This window comes from Athene noctua, chromosome 17, assembly GCF_965140245.1.
Source record: "Athene noctua chromosome 17, bAthNoc1.hap1.1, whole genome shotgun sequence".
NCBI lineage: Eukaryota > Metazoa > Chordata > Aves > Strigiformes > Strigidae > Athene > Athene noctua.
In genome coordinates, this window is record NC_134053.1 from 10839807 (window position 1) to 10860608 (window position 20802).

At 43.5% G+C, this 20802-nt stretch overlaps 1 protein-coding gene across 1 annotated transcript; it reads left to right on the plus strand.

Moving 5' to 3' along the window:
* Positions 1-8607: 8607 nt before the first annotated feature.
* Positions 8608-19427, plus strand: SLC2A11 (solute carrier family 2 member 11). Its single transcript, XM_074921100.1, has 12 exons — positions 8608-8628; positions 11236-11334; positions 11906-12066; positions 13634-13758; positions 14501-14630; positions 14839-14987; positions 16101-16288; positions 16595-16705; positions 17202-17303; positions 17431-17506; positions 18452-18579; positions 19227-19427. Exons 1-12 carry the CDS (start codon positions 8608-8610, stop codon positions 19425-19427), a joined length of 1491 nt encoding a protein of 496 aa, XP_074777201.1.
* The last annotated feature ends 1375 nt before the right edge of the window (positions 19428-20802 follow it).

Here is a 20802-nt window from a genome sequence, read left to right on the forward strand (position 1 = left end):
AGCTGAGATGGATGTGAGAGCTCTGGTAGGTGAGAAGAGCTGAGCTTACAAGGAAAGACAACACCTCATCAGGGCCAGTACCTCTGCAAAGGGCTGCCCACACACATGTGGCTATTTCAGCCCAAATGCCCCGCTACTGCAGCTTGGCCCTTCAGCATGCTGCAGGGCTCGCAGCCTCGTCAGAAGGGGAAACTGAGTCAAAGAACTGAGCATGAATAAATGAATGACGAATGAAATAAATTACTAAATATCCTGTTCCTTTGGATGGGGGATTAGAGATTTCCTATCTGGTCTTGCTGCAGGCACGCAATGCCAGCCAGAAGTTGAATTCTAGCACTATGATTCCTGCTTCTTCCTTGTTTAAAGCAAGGCTGAGATGAACATTGGGAGCCTCTCTGCTGGAAGCAGGACATCATCCTGGAGCTTGGGCTCACTAGTTTCACAGAGATGAGAATCCAAACAATCAATCCCATTTACTCCCTCTGGAGGACTATGTGTAAATCAGACATTGCATGAAATCTTAAAAAAAAAAAAAGTAATCCATTTCTCATTTTTCTTCTTTTTCCTTGGTTGCCAGCCAAAACTGGAAAACACTACTTCTCCGGGCTTCTACTTAAGGCCTTCTTTTCTTAGATTCATAGGAGGAAGGGGGAGAAGTGATGAAGTGCATTGGGAAGCTCACCATCTCGCACTGGAAGAGGCCAAACAAACCTCAGTGACAGCCCCAGTTCCCAGGCTGCTGTCTGCCCATGATCATGATCTCACTCCCCTCGGAGCTCAGCCAAGCTGACTTAATGCACTACAGCACGCCCAGGGGCAGCTTTAGTCTTTATTACAATTCTTCTCTCTTTTTATGCGTTTTGGGAATTATGTCCTTCCACAACTTCACATCAGCCTAGCTGCATATTTGAGTTCACATTGTACACCTATGTAGTAATGCCGACATGCTGCCTTCAGTAAAATCATGGAATCTAACTAAAAGCCCCCAAAAAGCAAACCCAAACTCTTTGTTTCAAAGGTATGAGGGACTGCCAGAACAGAAACACTGCTCAGGAGTTTCTTTGCTGATCTCCTCCTGCCTTATCCTCCCCCTGCTCAGGCACCCAAAGCAGATGTAAGCACAGGTCTGGGCAGCAGTGATGTACTATTGCTCTCTGCTATCTTCTGGGTTCCCTTTCCTTCTGGAAGCAGTTGAATTTATGTCAATGATGTGCAGCATCAGTTTCAAAACCCAAGAGATCAGAAACTCAAAGTTTCCATAAACATATGTTTAATGCCCAGACTTCAGTCCATTTTGGATGGACTTTGAAAAAGGCATCTGGCTGGGGGCTCTTGGAGCTGCTAAAGGAACTAATTGGAAGAACTCCCATCTGTAACCTTTGCTCAAGTCACTCACAGAACTAAAACACGATGGTACCAGAGGCAACTCTCTTTTCCAGACAGTATTTACCCATTCTGCATCTGCAGGCTTAGTGATAGTAGCCTGTTGTACTGCAAATGTTTACAATCCACAAACCAACTCACAAGAAAATATTCCCAGAAAAGAACTAGTGTGTGTTGCACACTCATTAATTTGGTTTCATTTGGATTCATTTGGCCCTTGATTTAAAAATATATGTATTTTCTGAAAGGGACACACTGACAGACCGCTGCTGGACCCTCCTGTCACCTCTGGGTTTGTTTTCCAGGGGGTCATTTTAAGGAACATGCAAGCATTTGCCTCAGGTTGCAGGTACGCTTAACCCTGCAACAGAAACTCAACCGCTTCCTGTCTCAGTTTCTGCAAACCAAAATAGCAAAGAGTTAGAAAACAAAGGAAAAAGCTATTAACTCTCCCCATGAGTTAGACAGCACATAAACCTCAAGAAGGCACATGAGCAAAGATAAATGAGCTGTTGCAGTGTTCATCTCTTTTGTTTGTAGTAAATTATTGTGTGTAATTCATGTTTCCTGTCCATAAATGCCAGACAAACTTGAAGACATGGAATCCATTCTAATTTAGTAAAGACAAAAACAACTCCTTTTGAGCCCATCTGGAATTTGTTTTTATCGTAATTGTTTTGGGCTCAGTAACGAGTTCAAGATCTAACTGCCCTGACTAATTGTTTCAAGAATAAACAGATGCTTTGTTTAAAGGCGGCAGCTCCCATTTTGCCCAGCACAGCACTCTCCAGGGTCGCAGGATGAAAGGAGCTGTGCGCCATGTCAGCACCGGCCTTAACGAGCATTGGCGCCCTCGCCAGGGGTGCTCACCCCTGTCAGCGGCTGATGGGGCAGGAAACCAGCCCCCAGCCACACACTTGATGAGGGTCCAGCCAGTGACATGTGCCCTCTGCTCTTTAACACCACTGGCATTTTGTTTGTAAACTCATCTGATGACCTTTTGCAATGCGTCCTTCTGTGGCAAGTCATACCTGGTCTGGTGACGCATGAGCACCTCCTCCAGCTGGGCTATAGGGCAGAGTTCATTCCCTGGCCACCTAACCCCAAGCCCCTTGGCTTGAGTAAAACGCTCCATCCCCCTGCAGTAGAGCCCCAATTCTTTTATTTGAAAACAAAGATACACGCCCCCTGACCCACTCTGAGAGACTTCCCCAACCAGGATATGAGGCTACACAAGCTTTGTGCAAGGTCTCACCCGCCCCAGTGCTCCCCAGGACACACCACGCCTGAGATCCCTGTTAGCCCTGGTGTAGAAGAGGTTGGTGCATGACTGACACACTGGCACTAGGAACAGATTCAGAAAGAGCAGCACTGACCTACAGGTGAGCCACAACAGCCAGTGGGACCTTACTGGAAGGTTATTTCAGCTTTTGGATTCAGTCCTTGGTGACACGGACAACAGGTGCCAAGAGCTCCAGATCCACCACAGAGTAGATGCTAAGAGCTTCTGCGCCAGTTCTGGAAACAAGGCTCCATGAACCGGCTGTGCATAGATAAGCTGTGTAATCATAACTGCCTGAGGCATTTGAGATGTTTACTTTTCAGTGTTTAATGGCCATATATAAATTCTTTCTCCTTCATTGAAGGATTTCCTGTCCCAAATCAGCTAACCCTACAGTGTGATGGCTAAAGTCAGAAGAATGAATCATGCAGAATTGGATGGGGTTTTTTTGATTGTTTGTTTGTTAGAAAGAAACTAAAGACAGCACTTAGAGCTCAGTCTGCCAAGGACATGTGGCTTGCACAGGGTTTGCTGTAAATCAAAGTTTATGTTATTTTTATTTCCTATGTTTTTTAGTTAAAAAATACAGCTTTGCGCCTGGCATATCATGAGAAAGAAGATCTCAACTAAATCTCCTTGAGCAGAGCCTGATCACATATCTAAATAAAGCACCTCTTCCAAAACAGCTTCTGATCATGAGTTGAAGACATCAAGCAAGAAAACGTCTGTCTCTTTGCACAGTTATTTTTTTCCAGTGCTTAATCATTCTTGTTAAATTCTTCTGCCTTGTGATCTGTCCTCTACACCATAGGTCACCTCCCACAGCTGTCAGTGGGGAATATCCTTCAAGGGCCTTTATTTTGTAACATCCATTTCATAAGCACTGTGGCCAAATCAACAAGAGAACTGAAAACCAATGTTTGTTTCTTATAAAAAGATGTCTATGATCAGCTCACAATAGCAGCACGTACAACTGAGCATCCTGTCAGCTGTTGGAGACCCCTACAAGGAGTCAAGAAATGGTATTTGTACTTTGGTTTTCACCAGAGGCAGGACCATGTGTCCTAGTCCAGGTGCCTCTCCATAAGCCACGGGAGAACTCTAATAAAAAGCTCTATCTGAAGTGAGTGTTAAATAAGAAATAAGCATGAGTCTGACACTCTGACATTGCTGCACATATTTTCCTCTCCTCTGACAGGAACATTCAGCAACATTTACTGCCATTTGGCAGAGTCTAAACATTCTTTTTTTACACGCAGGAGCAGAGATTTTGTTCAGCCAAGCAGTTTATACTCTCTGGCCCTCAGGTCACACAGTTTCAACTAACTGCCTGCATCAGTGTCTGATACAAAGAAGAAAGAAAAGGAATAGTTCAGCCACAGCATGACCTACAACTCAAAATGAACTGAGAACAGGGTATTTCAATTTTTTTAGTATTTTGGGTTTTCTCAGTTTTCCCAGAGAAGCTCTATTGCTTATCAGGAGGATGAAAATGCAGACTGCTGATCCAGCGCACAGAACAGAGCCTTTCTTCTGACATCCAGAAATCCTAGCTGGCAAGGAAAAGCAGCTAGTTCCCTTGGCTGTACCATGTCCTCAGAGGACTCAGCTCCCATGTATCTCTTCTGGTCTGGAAAGCATCCCAGTGACTCTGTGTGGTAGCAGAAGCTCTGTCAGCACTGGGTCCCTGCCCTGAGAAACCTCTGCAATGACGCCCATTTCCTGAAGTTCTTATACAGTGTCTTGAACTTACATAAATTGTGGGTTGTTTCTAAGGAACATTAGTGTACTGCTGGAACTGAGAATAATGGTGTCACAGCAGGACACCCATTTCCTACAAAGAAAATCCATTTTAACAACTAAGTACTATAAACATTGCTTTCACCACAAAACAACAGACCTCCTGGATGTTTCTTGAGAAAGTTGCTTGTTTGTAGATGATGTTATTTGTCTCCTGTATTCTGAGTGATTCCTGCAAGAGTCAGAACAAGCAGATAGAGGTATTTCATATTTCCCTGTGACAGTCCTTACAGGAAAGAGAGAAGGGTTTGCAGAAATAACCAGGCTAGAGCGTGGGAGATAGCCAACAAACCATGCAAGGAACAGCTCCAAATCTCTTCTGTGATTGACAGTGTAGCATTTGTATGGAATATTCATCCTGTAGACCCAAGCCTCACAAATGTAAATGAGGCCCCTTTTCTCATCTTGCAGTGTAATTGCAGTTGGTCCAGACGATCATGGGGTAAAAACACTCTAGGAACCTCTCAGTGCATGACAGATCAAAGAGCATGTGTTGATGTTCTTTCCTAATCTGAGGATTACTATTTATTCCTGCAGTCAGGTAATTACAAGCAGAGACTGCCATCACATTCTCCAAATAACTACTCTCCCGTGCTCATGGCATCATATTTCACCTTGATTATGACAGGTTTGAGTTCAGTGAAAAAGTATTTGAGGGAAGAGTGTGGTGGGTCCCTGTGGCAGTGCTGGAAACGTGCTGGGTTTATGTGAAGGCTTTCAAAGCCAGGAGTTTGAGTAACTGCAGTGCAGTGGTTATACCCTGGTGACAGACTCTGAGACTGGAGATTTCTCATCTACACCAGCTGTGACTCTGGAACTGAGAACTTACCCTAAAGACTGAACATTGGGGATGCTGGGGTTTTTTAAGGTGCAGCAGGAAGCCGGTTAGACACACAATCAATGTGAACACCCGTCAGCACCAAAGCACGTGTCATTGAGATGCTATGTAGGAGGAAAAAATCGATCCATCCACTGCTCATCAAGGCGGCTGTTACTAGAAAATACAAAAGACAACCTCCAGGAACTCCCACTTCCAGCTAGCCAGCTGCACACACAGATCTAGCCACAGCTACAGCCAATCTTTGCCCCTTCTGGAGCAGGGAGGCTTGTGAACAGCCTGTGCCACAATCCATGGCATCTCACTGCCCACCCACAGGACTTCAGTCACCCCTTGCAGCTGTCATGAGCTCATCTGCTATGTCCCTTCTCTGACCCGAGACTGCCATAGTTGCCTCACTTCATTGCAAGGCTTGCAAGCTCTCTGGTTTAACCCCCACCTAAAAGCACCAGGAATGGGTTTTGAAGAGGGAGAAGTTGGCTCTGCACAGTTCAGGGAAGGTAGAGGTGAAATAAGGAGAGGTTTGAGGAACGCCCATTGGGAGACTCAGCAGAAGACGCAAACACATCCCCTGTCAGCACCTGCCCTTGTGCATTGATGCCCAGTGCCTCTAGGATTTCCTTTGGACTGTTACGGATACTGCCTTCATCTTCTGTTAAATAGAAGAATGCACATATTTGCCTTAGAAAAAAAAAGACAATGCAATGGTCCAAACAGACAGTCCTTGACGGGTCACTGCAGAAAGATATATTTCTTTATTTGACTGCAACAGAAATGAGACAGATAGATCAGACGCATGGTGCTCAGGCCCAGGGAACGGATGGAGCTGAGACTGCCTGGGTGAGCTGCATTCCTTTGCCTCTTATCCAACTAGAGACATGCTGTGACATGTTGGCCCCTGTCTAAGGAGCTTGAATGGAATAATCCCCATCTACCTCAAAGGCTTCCATGACACAGTGACTAGAACAACCAGGGACATTCCATCTAGTAGCCGCAGGCTGAAACTCCTGTACGCCATCACCTGAGGGGACAAAGACCTGCGCTAGGTGATCCCTGCTTATAATATGCTAGGAAAGGAGAACGCTCTCACTAGAAAACCACAGAATATGTGTTTTTCTTCCTGGAAGAGCTCTAGCCAAATGTGGTCTCATTCAGAATAGACAGCAAGAAGAAACTAGCGCTTTCCTTTTTGAATGTATTACTGTTCTTGATACATGCTGCCTAAATTATACATCAGTGGCTGTTAACTTGCAGTTACGTACAGTTACATCTATTTCCCCAGTGAACAAGTTAGCATTTGGGAAGCTGTTAGAAGTAGTCCTCTGACCCCCGCCACACGCCACAGGCAGTACAGTACTGGCAAGTTGGATTCAGAGCCTAATACAGGAAATTTCGTGCTTCTTCTGCCACTTAGTGGCTGCAGATGATGCAGCACCACATTACATTCATAACAGAATAGTGCGATGTGGAACAGGTTTATATTTCCGTTCGGGTGTAGTAAAACCTGAGTAGGGACAAAGAGACATTTAAAAAAAAAAAAGTTTTACTTATTTTGAATACTTTGACATCTGTCAGGCCCCTCACAAATTGCCCTCTGCAGGATGAAAGAGTATGATTACTCCTAAAGGCCAGATACTTTGTGAAACAGAAGCTTTACAATTATTGCTGGCAATGCAATATGCCTCCATCTCCACCAGGTCCCATCTCTAAGATTCCTGGGGATACACCATTTCTCACTGCCAGGTAGTGCCTTTCTATTTTACAGAAATAAGCAAGCCTGTCTGTCATTGCTGTTACTGCCTTGCTGTCTTTGTAGCTTACATGGAAAAGGGAACCATTTCTGGAACAATAAGCAAATACCACATGGCCAAACCCATTACACAAGGCCTGTCAGCTATCAGTCCTGATTAAATGATGGGTAGTTAACAAGGGAAGGGTATAAAACTAACATGCTAGTGAAAGATAAGCCAAAAGACAAAGATGAAAGGTCACCAAAGAAGCCACTATTACAGTGGGATTAAACCTTTTCAACTCATTAGAATTTAGCTAGAGCCTCTTGGGAGTAGAGGAGGGGCTTCTACTGCACAGAGTTATTTAATTTTTAACCAAGATATTAAAAAAGAACTGAGTTTCAATTTTGTACTCCCAGGGAATCACACAAATCCATCCTATGAAGGCTCCTCTGCCATGCCTCTCTATGAACAACTGTGGTGGAGCTCAGTTGATTCCTTGATCGATATCTCCCAAGCACAAACCCAGTTATAGTCCTTGGTATAATCAGTGCTGTTGCCCTCAGAAGGGCTCTTCTCTCTGCTCTCTGAGGCTGTAGGGAGAACAAGGCTTTAAGAACAGCAGGATAATGCTGTGCGACAGGGTGTGACAACTCACAATGAACTGAGAACATTTTGATCAGATAGTAATTCTTCCCCCAGCAGCCTGCTTTCTCATCAGCACCACCTTTACCTGCAATGCTATATATTAGGTAGATATATTACATATTATGTAATGTGCACTTTAATATAGCATATAATGTAATACAAATCATGTATTATACATTTTAGACACAAAAAAAGTCACATGGCATATGTAAAACCAAAGCTCTCTGGATCCTGTGAGACAAAAGCCAGAGGTGATCATTTGATGAAAAAATTGAGTGCTGTAAGTGTTGCTGCTCGCTCGATGCCAGGTTGTGGAGAGGGAACAGGATTGCTGCCTTCTGTGCATCAGTCCCTTGTCAGCAACAGCTGGATTGCCTGTATGTCACCAGGAATCTAGACAGGAGTAGAGTGAAAGGGCTTGGCATCAAGAGGGATTTGAAAGTTCTGGGGTTTGTTCATTCCTGTCACTGACAGCACCAAGGGAAATAGTCTGGTACGTCTTTCAGATCTTAGATTGGGTTCCAGGTCAAATACAGTTGGAAAAAAATCTGTAGTTTACTCCTGCTTTGATCACACTTAATCAGACAAGCACTACTGAGCAACTGTGCCAGACGCTTTGAGAGGGAATTTATGCTGTAAACCATACTGGCCTTCAAGAGGATTTAGACAGCTCTGAATCCTGCAGATTCATTTCCCAGCCTGTCATCTACTTTCAACAAAATTAATTGAACTGTCTTGCTAATGAACATGCAGCCCCATTTTGAGAATGTAAATCAGCTGGCAAAACACCTGCCAAGTCAAGTGTCTTATCCTAATGTAATGGGTGACCAAATACACATTCCTATGCTGGAGATTTAAATAATCCTTTAGAGAATTTCTGAGAGTACCAGAGGCTTTAGCAGACAGAAGAAAACCTACCAAAGAGGATGAACAAGCTGCAGAGACTGGTAAAAAACATCTATTTTACTATTATTGTTGATAGATCATTTTTTTTTAATTTGCATTTTTATAAGGCTGTGTAAGTACTATCATGTTCTAGTATGTAAGTGTAAGTACTTACATGTAAGTACTTACACAGTCTGTGTAAGTACTATCATGTTCTAGTGTGTAAGTACTATCATGTCCAACTCCTCACAGTTCTTGGGATAAAACTGAGGACTGATGGCTCTCCTGGCAGCTGCATGCCACCACTGTGGCTGGGACAGTAGTGCAGAAGCCGGGTGTTAAGGAAGGTTTGGGAAGGTCACCCTGTAAATATAACTCAGCTCTGATCACAGACCTGTTTGGTGTCTCCTGAAGGGAGAAGCAAACCATTTTCCTTTAGCTCATGGCCACAAAAGAGCTCTGTGATACGGGACCTGGTGGGGGATGTACTCTATAATGAAAGCAGGAAAATGAGCAGGAGTGTTAGATTCCTAGGCATTGTGATTAAAAAAGAAATGTGCTATTGTAGGGAGACAAAATCTTTCTCACTTGGAGAACTAAAATAACTGGGAAGAGCAGGGATCTCAGGTGCACAATCCTTAGCTCGCGTCTCAGTAACAAGACAGGAAAGTGGTGTAGCCAAGGAAAGTGTAAGCAAAACGTACCTGCTTCTAACTGAAGAGAGCTCGATCTCTTCCTGCCACAGGGTTGGAACAGTCTGGCTTAATTTCTGTCCTGAGAGAACATCCTGTCTCAGGCTGATATGGAAGTTATTTACGAGAAAAGCCTTTCAGGAATGGAAAAATCTAAGATTATTTGAATTTGTGATTTTAAAGCTATTGCAAATCTAGGAAAAACTTTCTTTTTCTTTAGTAGATATCTCTGTAAGAACAGGTAGAGGAGAAAAAGCTTCCCAGCTCTGGGTTATCTAAGTTGTTCTCAGGGTCAAGGGAGTTATATTCATGTAGCAAAACACAATCTATCCTGAGGTGCCCTGCACTAACTGGCAAACAGCCAAGCCTGAGCATGGGCCTTTCGCGTCACTCACAGAGCTGTCCCACTCTGGCAAAGGCCAACCTGGCCCTGGGCCACACAGAACATTGTGCAGGAGGTGTCAGGCTAAAGGCCAGGGGCCCCCAGCAAGCTCAGAGTGGTCTTGAGACATGGAGCAGTGTTCCCAGTCCAAGAACACCATCAGGGCATGGCTTGCCAGTCACAGGATCTCAGGTGAGGTAACCAAAGGCACAGGTACAAAATAGGTTGAAAAGGATGGAGGGTGACACAGAGAGAGACCAAACAACGGGGTGGGGTGGCTGCAATGAGGAAGGGATGTTCAGTGATTCTGAGATGAACATGGAGACATGATGCTGCTGACACTCAGCTGTGCTGCTCTACAGAAGCTGCGGGTCAGTTTGAAAGCAGTCACACAGGAAAGCATCTGGACAAGAGTGGCAAGAATGACATGAGGCTTACAAACATGACAGAGGAGGAATGATCAACAAAACTGTTTAGAAAGCTTCTATAGAGTGTCTCTGTTTCTCCACAGTTAGCCCCAGTGTTGTTCTGATATGGGACACTCATACTATCACATTCAGGGCATCCTACTGCAAGGGGAAAATATGCATGTTTTTTGCTTGCAGGCCTGCCAGTGAGCTCTCAGTTGCCATACTGTGTCAGCCAAGACAGCTTGTTCTACACCCTTCAAAAAGTCAAGAGACCTCATGTTTATACCAACACCCTGATCCCATGATGCTGTATGAAGCAGCCCCATTCATCTGCCCTTGATTCTGAAGAAACAGCAGTGGTGTTGGACAGCAATATGAGCAATGGGCAATACTGACAAAGAAATTACCTCAGAGACCAGAACATGGCATAGGACCCACTGTCTGCCACATATTTAATGTATATCATAATACTGAGGGTGTAGAACATATTCTGGCTGAATACACAATTACAGACTGCTAAACACAAGAACATGTGGGAACAACTGTGTAATGAGAAGGTTCAGCAAAGAGGTATTTTCTGCTCTGTATAACATGTGAAGTAGCATAGGAAAGGGACTCTATTTTGAACTAAAATAAGTGTCATTACCATGAAAAACTAGAAGAAATAGCATGCCGATGAATCAGAAATCTACTGGATATAAAAGGCCATGAGAAAATCCCCCATACCACAGAGAAGCTCCGTCCAACAGAGCTTAGCTAGAAATGAGGCAGAAGTCATTAAACATTGGCAATGTTTCTTGAATAATTCATCGTGTGAGGACATATTTTTGTAATGAATTGAATTAATTGAAGCTATAATACCAGTCTCTACCAGTTTTTACTGGTTTTGCTCTGACTTTTTGTAAGCATGCACATTAAATATTAAACCAAATACACTTGCAGGCCTTTTCCCCAAAGCAGTTCCAAATTTTTAGTGAATGTCAATGAATTATTAATACCATTCCGCAGTAGAGGAAGATAGTTTTAAAACTGGGGAGGTGGGTGTTCTGTCTTTGGGTCCTCCCATTTTATGACAACATTCATAGCCTATTCTAATCTTCACACCACTCAAAGCATGAATGGGACAAATGTGAGCCATTTTATTCTGTGCAAGGAAGCCACCCATTTTCTATCCATCTTCTTCAGCTTCAGAGCAAGATCTTGATCCTGACAATATGTGCTGCTGGGATTGGAGGCACTTTCCAATATGGTTACAACATCTCTATCATCAATGCTCCAACTTCAGTAAGTACTGCTAGTCCGAGAGCCTCCTCCTGAGACAGACGCTTCCTTAGTGTCCTCAGTCCGGCTACAAACTGGTCTGCCACTGAAAATATGCAGTCTGCTAATAGTGAGGGTGAGAAGGGAAGGAGGTGTTGTTCTCTCTGGATAATTCACATCTGAGTGACAGGACTTTGTTGTCAAGAGCCACCCCTGAGCAGGACCTAGTGTCACATGCATTCATTCAATAGTCTTGTTTCAACTGCTTTAGCAAATCTAATTCTAAAATTTTCCCACCTGCAACCTCTTTTTTTGAGTTTTGCCCTTAAATTCAAAGTTGGACCCATGAAATACATTTTTAAATTATCCAAGACAGCTACATACTGGTACAAACCAAGTACAACTTTTCAACAGCTACAGTTTTACACTCTTAACCCTCTGTTAAAAACACATCTAAGAAGTGGAGGCCATTTTCAGCCAAGGGTTTGGAGACATCAACACAGAATAAACAGATGTATTAATAAGGAAGCCTTGACATTTCTCAGTGTCCTTCACCTCTACATCATGGTTATGCAGGACTGTCCTTCCCTTTCAGTACATCCAGGTGTTCATGAATGAAACCTGGCTGGAGCGCACAGGCGTGCCCCTTGAAAACAACATGATCCTGCTGCTGTGGTCTTTCACTGTCTCTGCGTACCCTCTGGGTGGACTCACTGGGGCTGTTGTTGCTGGTCCCATGGCCATCATGCTGGGAAGGTAAGAGGGTGATGGATTTTAATTTAGGCTTTGCAGCTTCCATTAGTCCAAGAGGAATGATGAGCCCTACAGCACAATACCCACTGTAGTTAATGAAAACATGTTTTCTATCACAGATCAGTCTGCCATTAGCATTTGGAGCTGGCAGGGAGAAACTACCTGTTGTGGCAGTAGTTCATGTCTCAAAACCCAACTGGGAACAGTTCTTTTCCCCACATTACCTCCTCATCATATTCTGACCCAGCTGAAGTGCTACAAAGTTTTCAGCTCAACTCTGTGTCACAGTAACCAACTACATAATCACCATCATTTTTGTGCCCAGTTTTCTGCCATCCTTTTAAATAGGAAATAATGTCAGAACAGACCAAGCATTTTTCTTCAGAATGAACTGTGAGAATTGGTAGAAATGACACTGTAAAAGCAGAGAGTGCTTGCAAAGAGCAGTTGTTGCATTCCAGGTCATCATGTCTCACAGGCTCTGTATCCACCCTTTTGACTGAAACATTTCAGGAGGTGTTGGCTAAATCTTCACAGTTGTTTTTTTTCCCTGTGCTCGAGTCTCTGAAAAATATGTCTCTCCCCTCACCCCTCTTTCATACACAGCTGTATCCCCAGTTCTCTTCAGAAAAAAACAGTGTTACTAGTATAAACTAATGGGAAGTTAGATTTTGCCTCCATCTCTCTTTACCCCCAAATTTTCCTCTATGTGCCATCACTTTGGTTTGCTCCTCTAATATGATGAAACAGGCACCGTTATGGTTTGGGGTGGGGCTGGAGGACTGTCTCCCATGGCTCACTTGTTTCATGTCTGTGAAGATATGGAAAGGATATGGTTTTCTTATCCAGTGAAAAGTTTAGAGATTTCATCTTGTACTGCTTTGGAATAAAATCATATCCTATGGACAAAAAACAAAACAAAACAAAAACAAAAAACAAAAACAACAACAACAAAAAAACCACAAAACAACTGTCTTCTGAAGAGCAGATAGGGCAGTGAGTTGGGACTAGAGAGAATTACCGGCTGTTATGGGTCAATAGAGCTCTCTTTTTTTTCCTGGTTTTGGACAGAAATTCCTCCTGGGGCACATGAAAACTTTCTGACAAAAGTTTCATAAGGATCGTACTATTACATGAAAAATGCCTGTTTCAACAAATCAGCATTTTCAGACCAAAACGCAGTTACTGAAAGAATCCTCCTCTCCATTGAAATGGGAAACTGTGAGCACAAGAGCCGTGAATCTGGGGGGGACCTGACGGTGCCTTCAGTGCGAGCAGAGCCAGCGCTGCAGGGCCACCCTGTGGTCGTGCTGGTAGCTGGAGAGGCGCTGATTGTACCCGCCGCGCGGATCACCTGGCTGTGCCCGTTCCTGGTTTTATTACAAGACACCAAAACTGCTGATCTGCCATCTACACACAGACACTCACTACGGGTAACCAGGATTTCCTGTGGTGGAGCTGAGCAGCCCCCCTTGAACTTCCAGACACGGCAGGTTGGATCTGCCTGTGAAATGTTTGATAACTAAACCTGACACACATGTTCTCACAACTGTGTCTTTTCTCTCTGAAGGAAGATGTCCCTGCTGCTGAACAATGGCTTTGTAATCCTAGCCGCAGTCTTGTCAGGATTCAGCCGAATGGCAAGATCTTTTGAAATGATTATGCTCAGCAGATTTTTGACTGGTGTGAATGCAGGTATGGCAACATGAGAAACGTAACAGGACAAACATGATAACAAGTATCAATTAGAAAAAGAAGATAGTTAAATAGGAATGATCCAAGACATTAAAGCAATTAATCCTCTAGTCTGACCATACACATGTATATGAATGAGGAATTTGTATATACAGATTTTATATTTTGCTTCTAAGGACTTTTTTTTTTTAAAAAAAAAGCATACACAGGCAGGGGTTTTTTGTGTAATACACATGTGAGTATCTGTGTGCACTCTGCACACAGGGAGGGGAGCCCTGGGAGAAATTGAGCTGAAAATCGGTCCCTATTTGCTTGTATGAATGTTATCAGTCACTAATCAGCATGAGCACCAACATTAAGGCTTTTATAGACGTTCATCCAAGGAAATAATGATTGATACAAGTGGTTTAAAATATGATTTTCCCAAAACAATGAGGGACTAGAGGGAAGCATCACTTATAACCTTGGATTTGGTGCTGAAAAGACCATAGGACTGAGGCCCTGGCAGGTTACAGTTCCATTATCCACTACTACTTTTAAGTATGGAAATGTATGTTTAGTAGCTTATACAATGAATAAGAGTGAAATTGAAGATTTGGGTGAATAATAAGCACTGGTAGATCAGACACCACATGGCCTGCAACAGAAGAGTCCAGCTGACAACCTCAAGAGGTGACTGACTGCATTTGTCCTCGTCTCCTCCGTCTGCAAACTGAGGTCAGCATTTGTCTGCCTTGCTCAGGTGTAAGCATGAACATTCAGCCCATGTATCTGGCAGAAAGTGCCCCAAAGAAGCTCAGAGGAGCTGTGGCCTTGACCTCTGCATCGTTTACAGCCCTGGGGTTGGTGCTGGGGCAGATTGTTGGACTCAGGTAATGTAAAGCAAGAAGCCCAGTTTATACTTATTAAATCTTTCTTCTCCTTTCCTCCCCCCCCCCCCCCCCCCGTTTTGTTTTGTTTTTTTTTTCCCTTTACTATTCCTCTCTTTTCTTTCTTTTCCAGTGCCCACTTAGAGCTGAGGATGATGGGCTTTCACCAGGTTGTAAAATGTATAAATTATGGGGTTTTTTTTTACTCTAGGGAGCTACTAGGAGGGGAGGAGAGCTGGCCATTCCTTTTAGCTAGCAATGTGGTGCCTGCCCTCATCCAGCTCACAGCTCTGCCTTGGTTCCCTGAAAGTCCCAGATACCTCTTGATTGACCGTGGAGATGAAGAATCTTGCATCTCTGGTGAGTTTAGGATGACTGTTAGCCTCTCACTGAGCATGTGAGATCTACTGACTGGACAGAAAACAGCAAGAAGGTTGATTGCCTGTTCTTAACATACAGTCCAGCATGCTCAGTCCAAACGAGATTCAAATATTCTGTTTGGTGACTGTGCCAGCCTCCTTAGATGAAAATAAATGCTTTAAGTCCAATACCATGGCTATGTCACTAGTGCCATGGATAATTTTTTTCTCAACCAGAAGACCATATTTGGTCTGTACAAAATATGTAGTGCCATCAGTGTTTGTAATTGTAATTAAGCTGCTGCACCCTTAAACAGTGCCCAGGTGGTGGTTGGGTATGTATTTGTGTGAACAGCCACAGTAATTCTGAACGCAGATGAATGTATGTTTCTCTGCATCCTACCTTTGTGCACAGACTTGGGCCCCAGTGTTTTGAGAATGGTGCTACAACTTTTACATGTAGGAAGTGTCATATCAAGTTCCAAATATGATCAATTCCTCCTTCCAAACTAAAGAACATTCTGTAATCTTAAATATTTTTGATATATTGACAAAACTGAAAGGCATCTTCCTACAAAAGACTTTTCTGATACAATGGTACTAGGGTCAAAAGGTGGCAGTTGTGTTTACGATGGTGAATATGTTTTCCAACTATGAAGTGAAATAAATGCTGGTTGAAGAGCTCATGACCAAATCTGAAGCCAATTCATATTAAGGGATTTGCTTAGATTTGTAGCATACAAATCCCCATATACAGAGCATCTGGAATTAGTTTCCAGGAGATATGTGCTGTGTGCCAAGAACATCTTAATTGCCTGCATTTCCCAGGGAAGTCACATGAGATCATGAGACTCATAACATGAGTTAGAAACATGGCTGCTGAAATGGCACTGATTGGAAATATCTTGTCAAACAATGGTGAGGGATTTGCACTCCTCCCAAATCCTTCAAGTGGCTGCACCACAACTGGCCATCTCTGTGAGGGTAACACCATGATCACAGACTCTGTCCTACAGCTTTCTGCAGCCATCACTTGCTGCTCAGTCCTTCACCCTGCAGAGCAGGCAAACCACGGGTAAAGGTCAGGGAATAAGAGGTTCCCTTGTCCTTACAGCCCTGCAGAAGCTCAGAGGCCACAGTGACCTGAGTGCAGAGCTGGAGGAGATGCTGGCTGAACAGGCAGCTGTTAAAGGTCAGAGAGCGAAGAACCCTTGGGAGCTCCTCCAAACTCCAGCTTTGAGGTGGCAGCTGATGAGTATCGTTGTGCTGAGCAGCGCCATGCAGCTCTGCGGGAATGACTCGGTAAGCAGCCTGGCAGCCACAGCAATCAGCGGCAGCGCTGTGTTACGAGACGTGGGTGCAAGCTCTTGGGTTTAACATTCCTGCTGCAGAATGAATAGTGGTCTGCTCTGCCTGTGGAGATCTTCCAACCTCAGATGCTTGGCTCCCAAAGTATGCCTATGCATTATCGCAAGACTCGGAGGGATGCTGTCAAAATAGCCTGTATGACAGCACATCAGTCCTTCTCTGCATGGGCCTTCAGCAGAAATGATGGGATGTATTTTCAGACATTTTCCCTGATTGCTTTCTTCTCTCTTCTCTCCCCAGATGTATTTTTATGCAGCTTATGTGTTCCAAGAGGCTGGAATTCCTCAGGATAAAATCCCATATGTTGTAATCGGCACGGGGAGCTGTGAACTCATCACATCTGTCACTTGTGTGAGACTCTCAATGCACTCTGCTGACATGCAGACTCTGTTGACAGTGAGGAGGCTGTTAATTACAAATTTTGAATTTATGTTGCTTTTCATGCCAAGGAAGCCCTTTATGCACATCAGCCAGGCAGTCTCTCGGCAGTCATGTCCAGACAGGTTAATGCAAAAGTATTTTGTCAGACACTGCATCATCATCACTGTCTGAAATCTCTGAAACGTGTGACTCTCTTGTTTCATGTCAGTACGGACAGCAGCAGAGTTTAGGCTGCAGCCAGGACATTCATATCTCCCCTGAACACCCCTCTTGACTGACTCCTGCCAGCAAACTCTTCCCTTTAACTTCTTTTTTTTTTTTTTTTGCTAAGTGGACAACATCCTTAAAGTAGTTGTAGAGCAAACTAGGCATGGAGTATGGAGTATTGAAATGGGAAGAGGGAGCAGGCAGAAATAAAAACACAAGTTAAGTATCTTGCTTTATTCCATTGTGTTACTTTGCGCAGAACATCATTATAGACTACGCTGGTCGGAGGCCGCTGCTCCTGGGGGGATATATCTTCATGGCAGGATGGGCCATTGTCTTCATGGTTGCTCTGAGCCAGCAGGTAACAAACTTTACTTCATTTAAGTGGAATGGAGTTGGGCTTTTGCCTTTTATTGACTGGGATGTTTAGTGGCAGCAAATAAGTGTAAGTGGCCTCACTGGTTTTCCATTGGTCTCTGTGGCTGTAGACTCAGATTAGCTGGATGCCTTATCTCAGCATGGCCTGCATTTTCGCCTATATCCTGAGCTTTGGAATCGGACCAGGTCAGTTCCCTCAGTGTTTTCACTGAAACTTTTGGCTACTGCAGGGGCTTGGAGGTGTGTGCAGGCAGCTTATGGAAAGCTCTCAGACCCTCTTCAGCCACAGCACACTCGAAAGAATGAGGCAATTCCTGCCAGCAGTTTTCAGCTGTTTCATGGGGGCTTGCATGCCCCGGTAAGTCAGTGCTGTGCAGGCACAGTTTGTGCTGTTCTTTGTGTCACTGCTCCTTTCAGCCATCTTGTGATGGCACTTGGAGGTGATTCTTGTCATAAATGCCCAACCTATTGGGTTTAAATGTAGACCAGCATTTCTAATGCTTCACTTTAACCCTAGACAGCTACATCGTATGATTATTTAGTTGCAGATACCTGGAAGCACAATTTCCACATCTATTTGTTACCCTACTGCCATGCATTTTCTTGGCAGAATCCATTAGTTTCTGTGGTTGTGGGGGCAGTACACAGGCTCTCTGTGTGCAGGTGTTTGTTCAGTGTGTGAGTAGATGTGAGGCTCTGTTCGCTTACATGAACTTGAAGGAAGGCAGGTAAGAAAAGAACCAAGCTGCTAGTGTCACATGCCATATGAGTTAGCAGTAATTTCTTGTCCTAGTCCCTACAGTGCCATGGGGTTGAATTAATTATAAGCCATTCTCACAGTTGGGTCCTGTTGAGAATAATGTGGATTACAAAATCTTTCCCGGCAGTTCATTCTAACGTGAGAGTGTTTGAATAATTAGCCAGTCCTTAATAATTAACCTAAAACTTTCCCATTGCACCTAATCTCTATTACCACTTGTTCTGGCATTGTCGACTAGCGAGAATAATTCACTGAATAATAATTTACTGTTCTCATATACTTCCTGTTGGGTTTGCATGTTAGTATGTGTTTTCTTGTTTTTAATATAATGCCAACAGTATTATTCACTTTTTTGCCATTTCTTTTTCCAGCTGGTGTAACAGGAGTTCTGCCCACAGAGGTTTTTGATCAAATGTCCCGGCCAGCTGCTTACATGATCTGTGGCTCTCTGCTCTGGTTCAACCTATTTCTGGTCGGAACAGCCTTCCCATTCATTGTGGTGGGTCCCCAAGGCAAAGCAATCACCTGAGGCTCTTCAGTGTTTTGTACAAGCAAGAGGCTCTGATAGTTACCAGGGAAAGAGATAGGGCCTAGAATATCACAAGGTGCAGACACACAACAAGACAGCACTGCCATGAAAAGTGTCTTTATGAGGAAAGAACTCCTCTAAACCAAACTTCCTCCATGTTCCCTATGGTCATTTTTGATGTGAGGCTGGAAGCAGATTAATTTCGGGCATGTATGACCAATATTCCTTCTCTCTCCTCAGCTGGGAACAGCTGGGACTAGAGATGTGATGTTATTTCCCTTGGCCAGACCCTGGCACCATTCCCTAAGTTTCTGAAGTAAAAGGGAGCAGAACTCCACAATATTCAATCTGTCTTATTTCCTGCTGTGGGTCCCCATTCTATACAATTATATATAGAGAGAAAGACAGAAAAAGACATTTTAAGATACTTGTCTTGCTATGTCAGACCTCCCAAACAATGCTGGGGAGCTGTTGCATCAATGCATGTGAGACCCTCACCAGGGTGCACAGAAATACTCCCCAGGTGGAGTTAGTCCATGCAGGAACAGGGATTAGTGGCCTATTTGTCATTGCACAGAATGCCACCAACACTGTCTTGGTTTTTCCCTCCTCCTCAGAAAAGTCTAGCACATTTCTGCTACATCCCATTCCTTGTGGTCTGCATCTGCACTGCACTCTACGTTGGGTTTTTCCTTCCTGAGACAAAGGGAAAGTCCTTCCTGGAAATTTCAGAGGAGTTCAAGAAACGGAACTTCAAAGCTCAGACCCATGCAGTTTTTTATAAAGGCCCTGAAGAGATCAAATCCACCATGTTGTAGAAGAAGAAAGGAGGATGGTAGCTGGGGGACATTCAGCAGTGACTACACTCTCTTTCAGGGACACAAAGAGAGAAGTAGAGTTAGGGACAATATATTACTCTTAGGTTCTTAGATCCACCTGGAAAAGATACACTTGAACTGATAAATCCCAAAGAAAGTTTAATAATCTGTTTTCAGTTTTTAGTGCTAACACATACATATTTTAGAATCTGTATTGGAGAGTAACAGAATGATGCCTTATTCTCTTATTATCAAACAACACCATGGAATGCTTTAGCAGATCTCTTCCCGAGTTCTTCTATATTTCTCCTCCACCCAAACAGAAACTTCCGTCTCAGAAGCCTGTCTTTCCTTGCCCCTGAGTCTGGGTGCTCTAACACAGAAATTAATATGGTTAAATTCTGTTTTCAGACACCAGATATAATTCTCAGTACTTTGTCTTGGTGCTCCCTTTGTTTCTGTTATTAAGTGATTTCAAATAGATCTCTACTTGTTGAGCAATAGTGAGCAGTTAATTATTTTCAGCTATAAAAACATGTGACAGAGGGATTAGGAAGAAAGCTTCTAGTGCTTGTTAAGTGGCTTATTATACAACTGACTTTTGGGCATTGTTTTGGGACTAGTTTTCTTCATGGCTTGTTTGTTGTCTTTCCAGTAATTGTCTAGTCCAGTGTGTACTGCTCTCATGGACACTGCCAGTGCATTTTGTAGGGTTTTACACCTGCGCTCTGTTAAGTTTAGAGTGTGGTGAGGAGCTCCTATGGCCGCAGCTTATTTTGGATGTGGAGATCTAGATCACAGCAGAACATTCTCTGCAGCATGTTGTTGTTGTCTCCCCAGAGCACAGGGGAAAAGACCCAGATGTAATAGTGATTCTAGCTAACCTGGTACAGAACAGGGCAACACTCCTTATTTAATATTGCCTTTCAAAGGCATTGGGTTGACTGGTGAAGTTTCTTCCAGTTTCTTCTCAAAATCACAATCAAGCCATCTCTCTTGTTTTGGTTTGATTTGGGGGTTTTTTTGTATGAAAGTCACAGCACTGCTGATGGTTGCAGCAAATAAGAACACATACATTTTAAAAATAAGTAGTTAAAGTTTCTTTCAGTATATTTTTAAACTACATTTTAAAAAAAATCCAGCATTTTTGAACGACAAGACTGTAAACATTTCTGGAGTGTATTACTGTCATGCAGGGCATGAGTGGAGCAGCAGATCTATTTCTCAGAAGAGGAGTCTGTGCAAGAACTATCTTTCACTACCTAAGGTTTATAACAGGAAAAATAAAACTAAACTTTTGTTCATTTGTGGTTGCTGCTATTTCAGAAGTCATTTGTATACAGACATGGGCAAGAGCAGGTATCTCTGCTCTTGG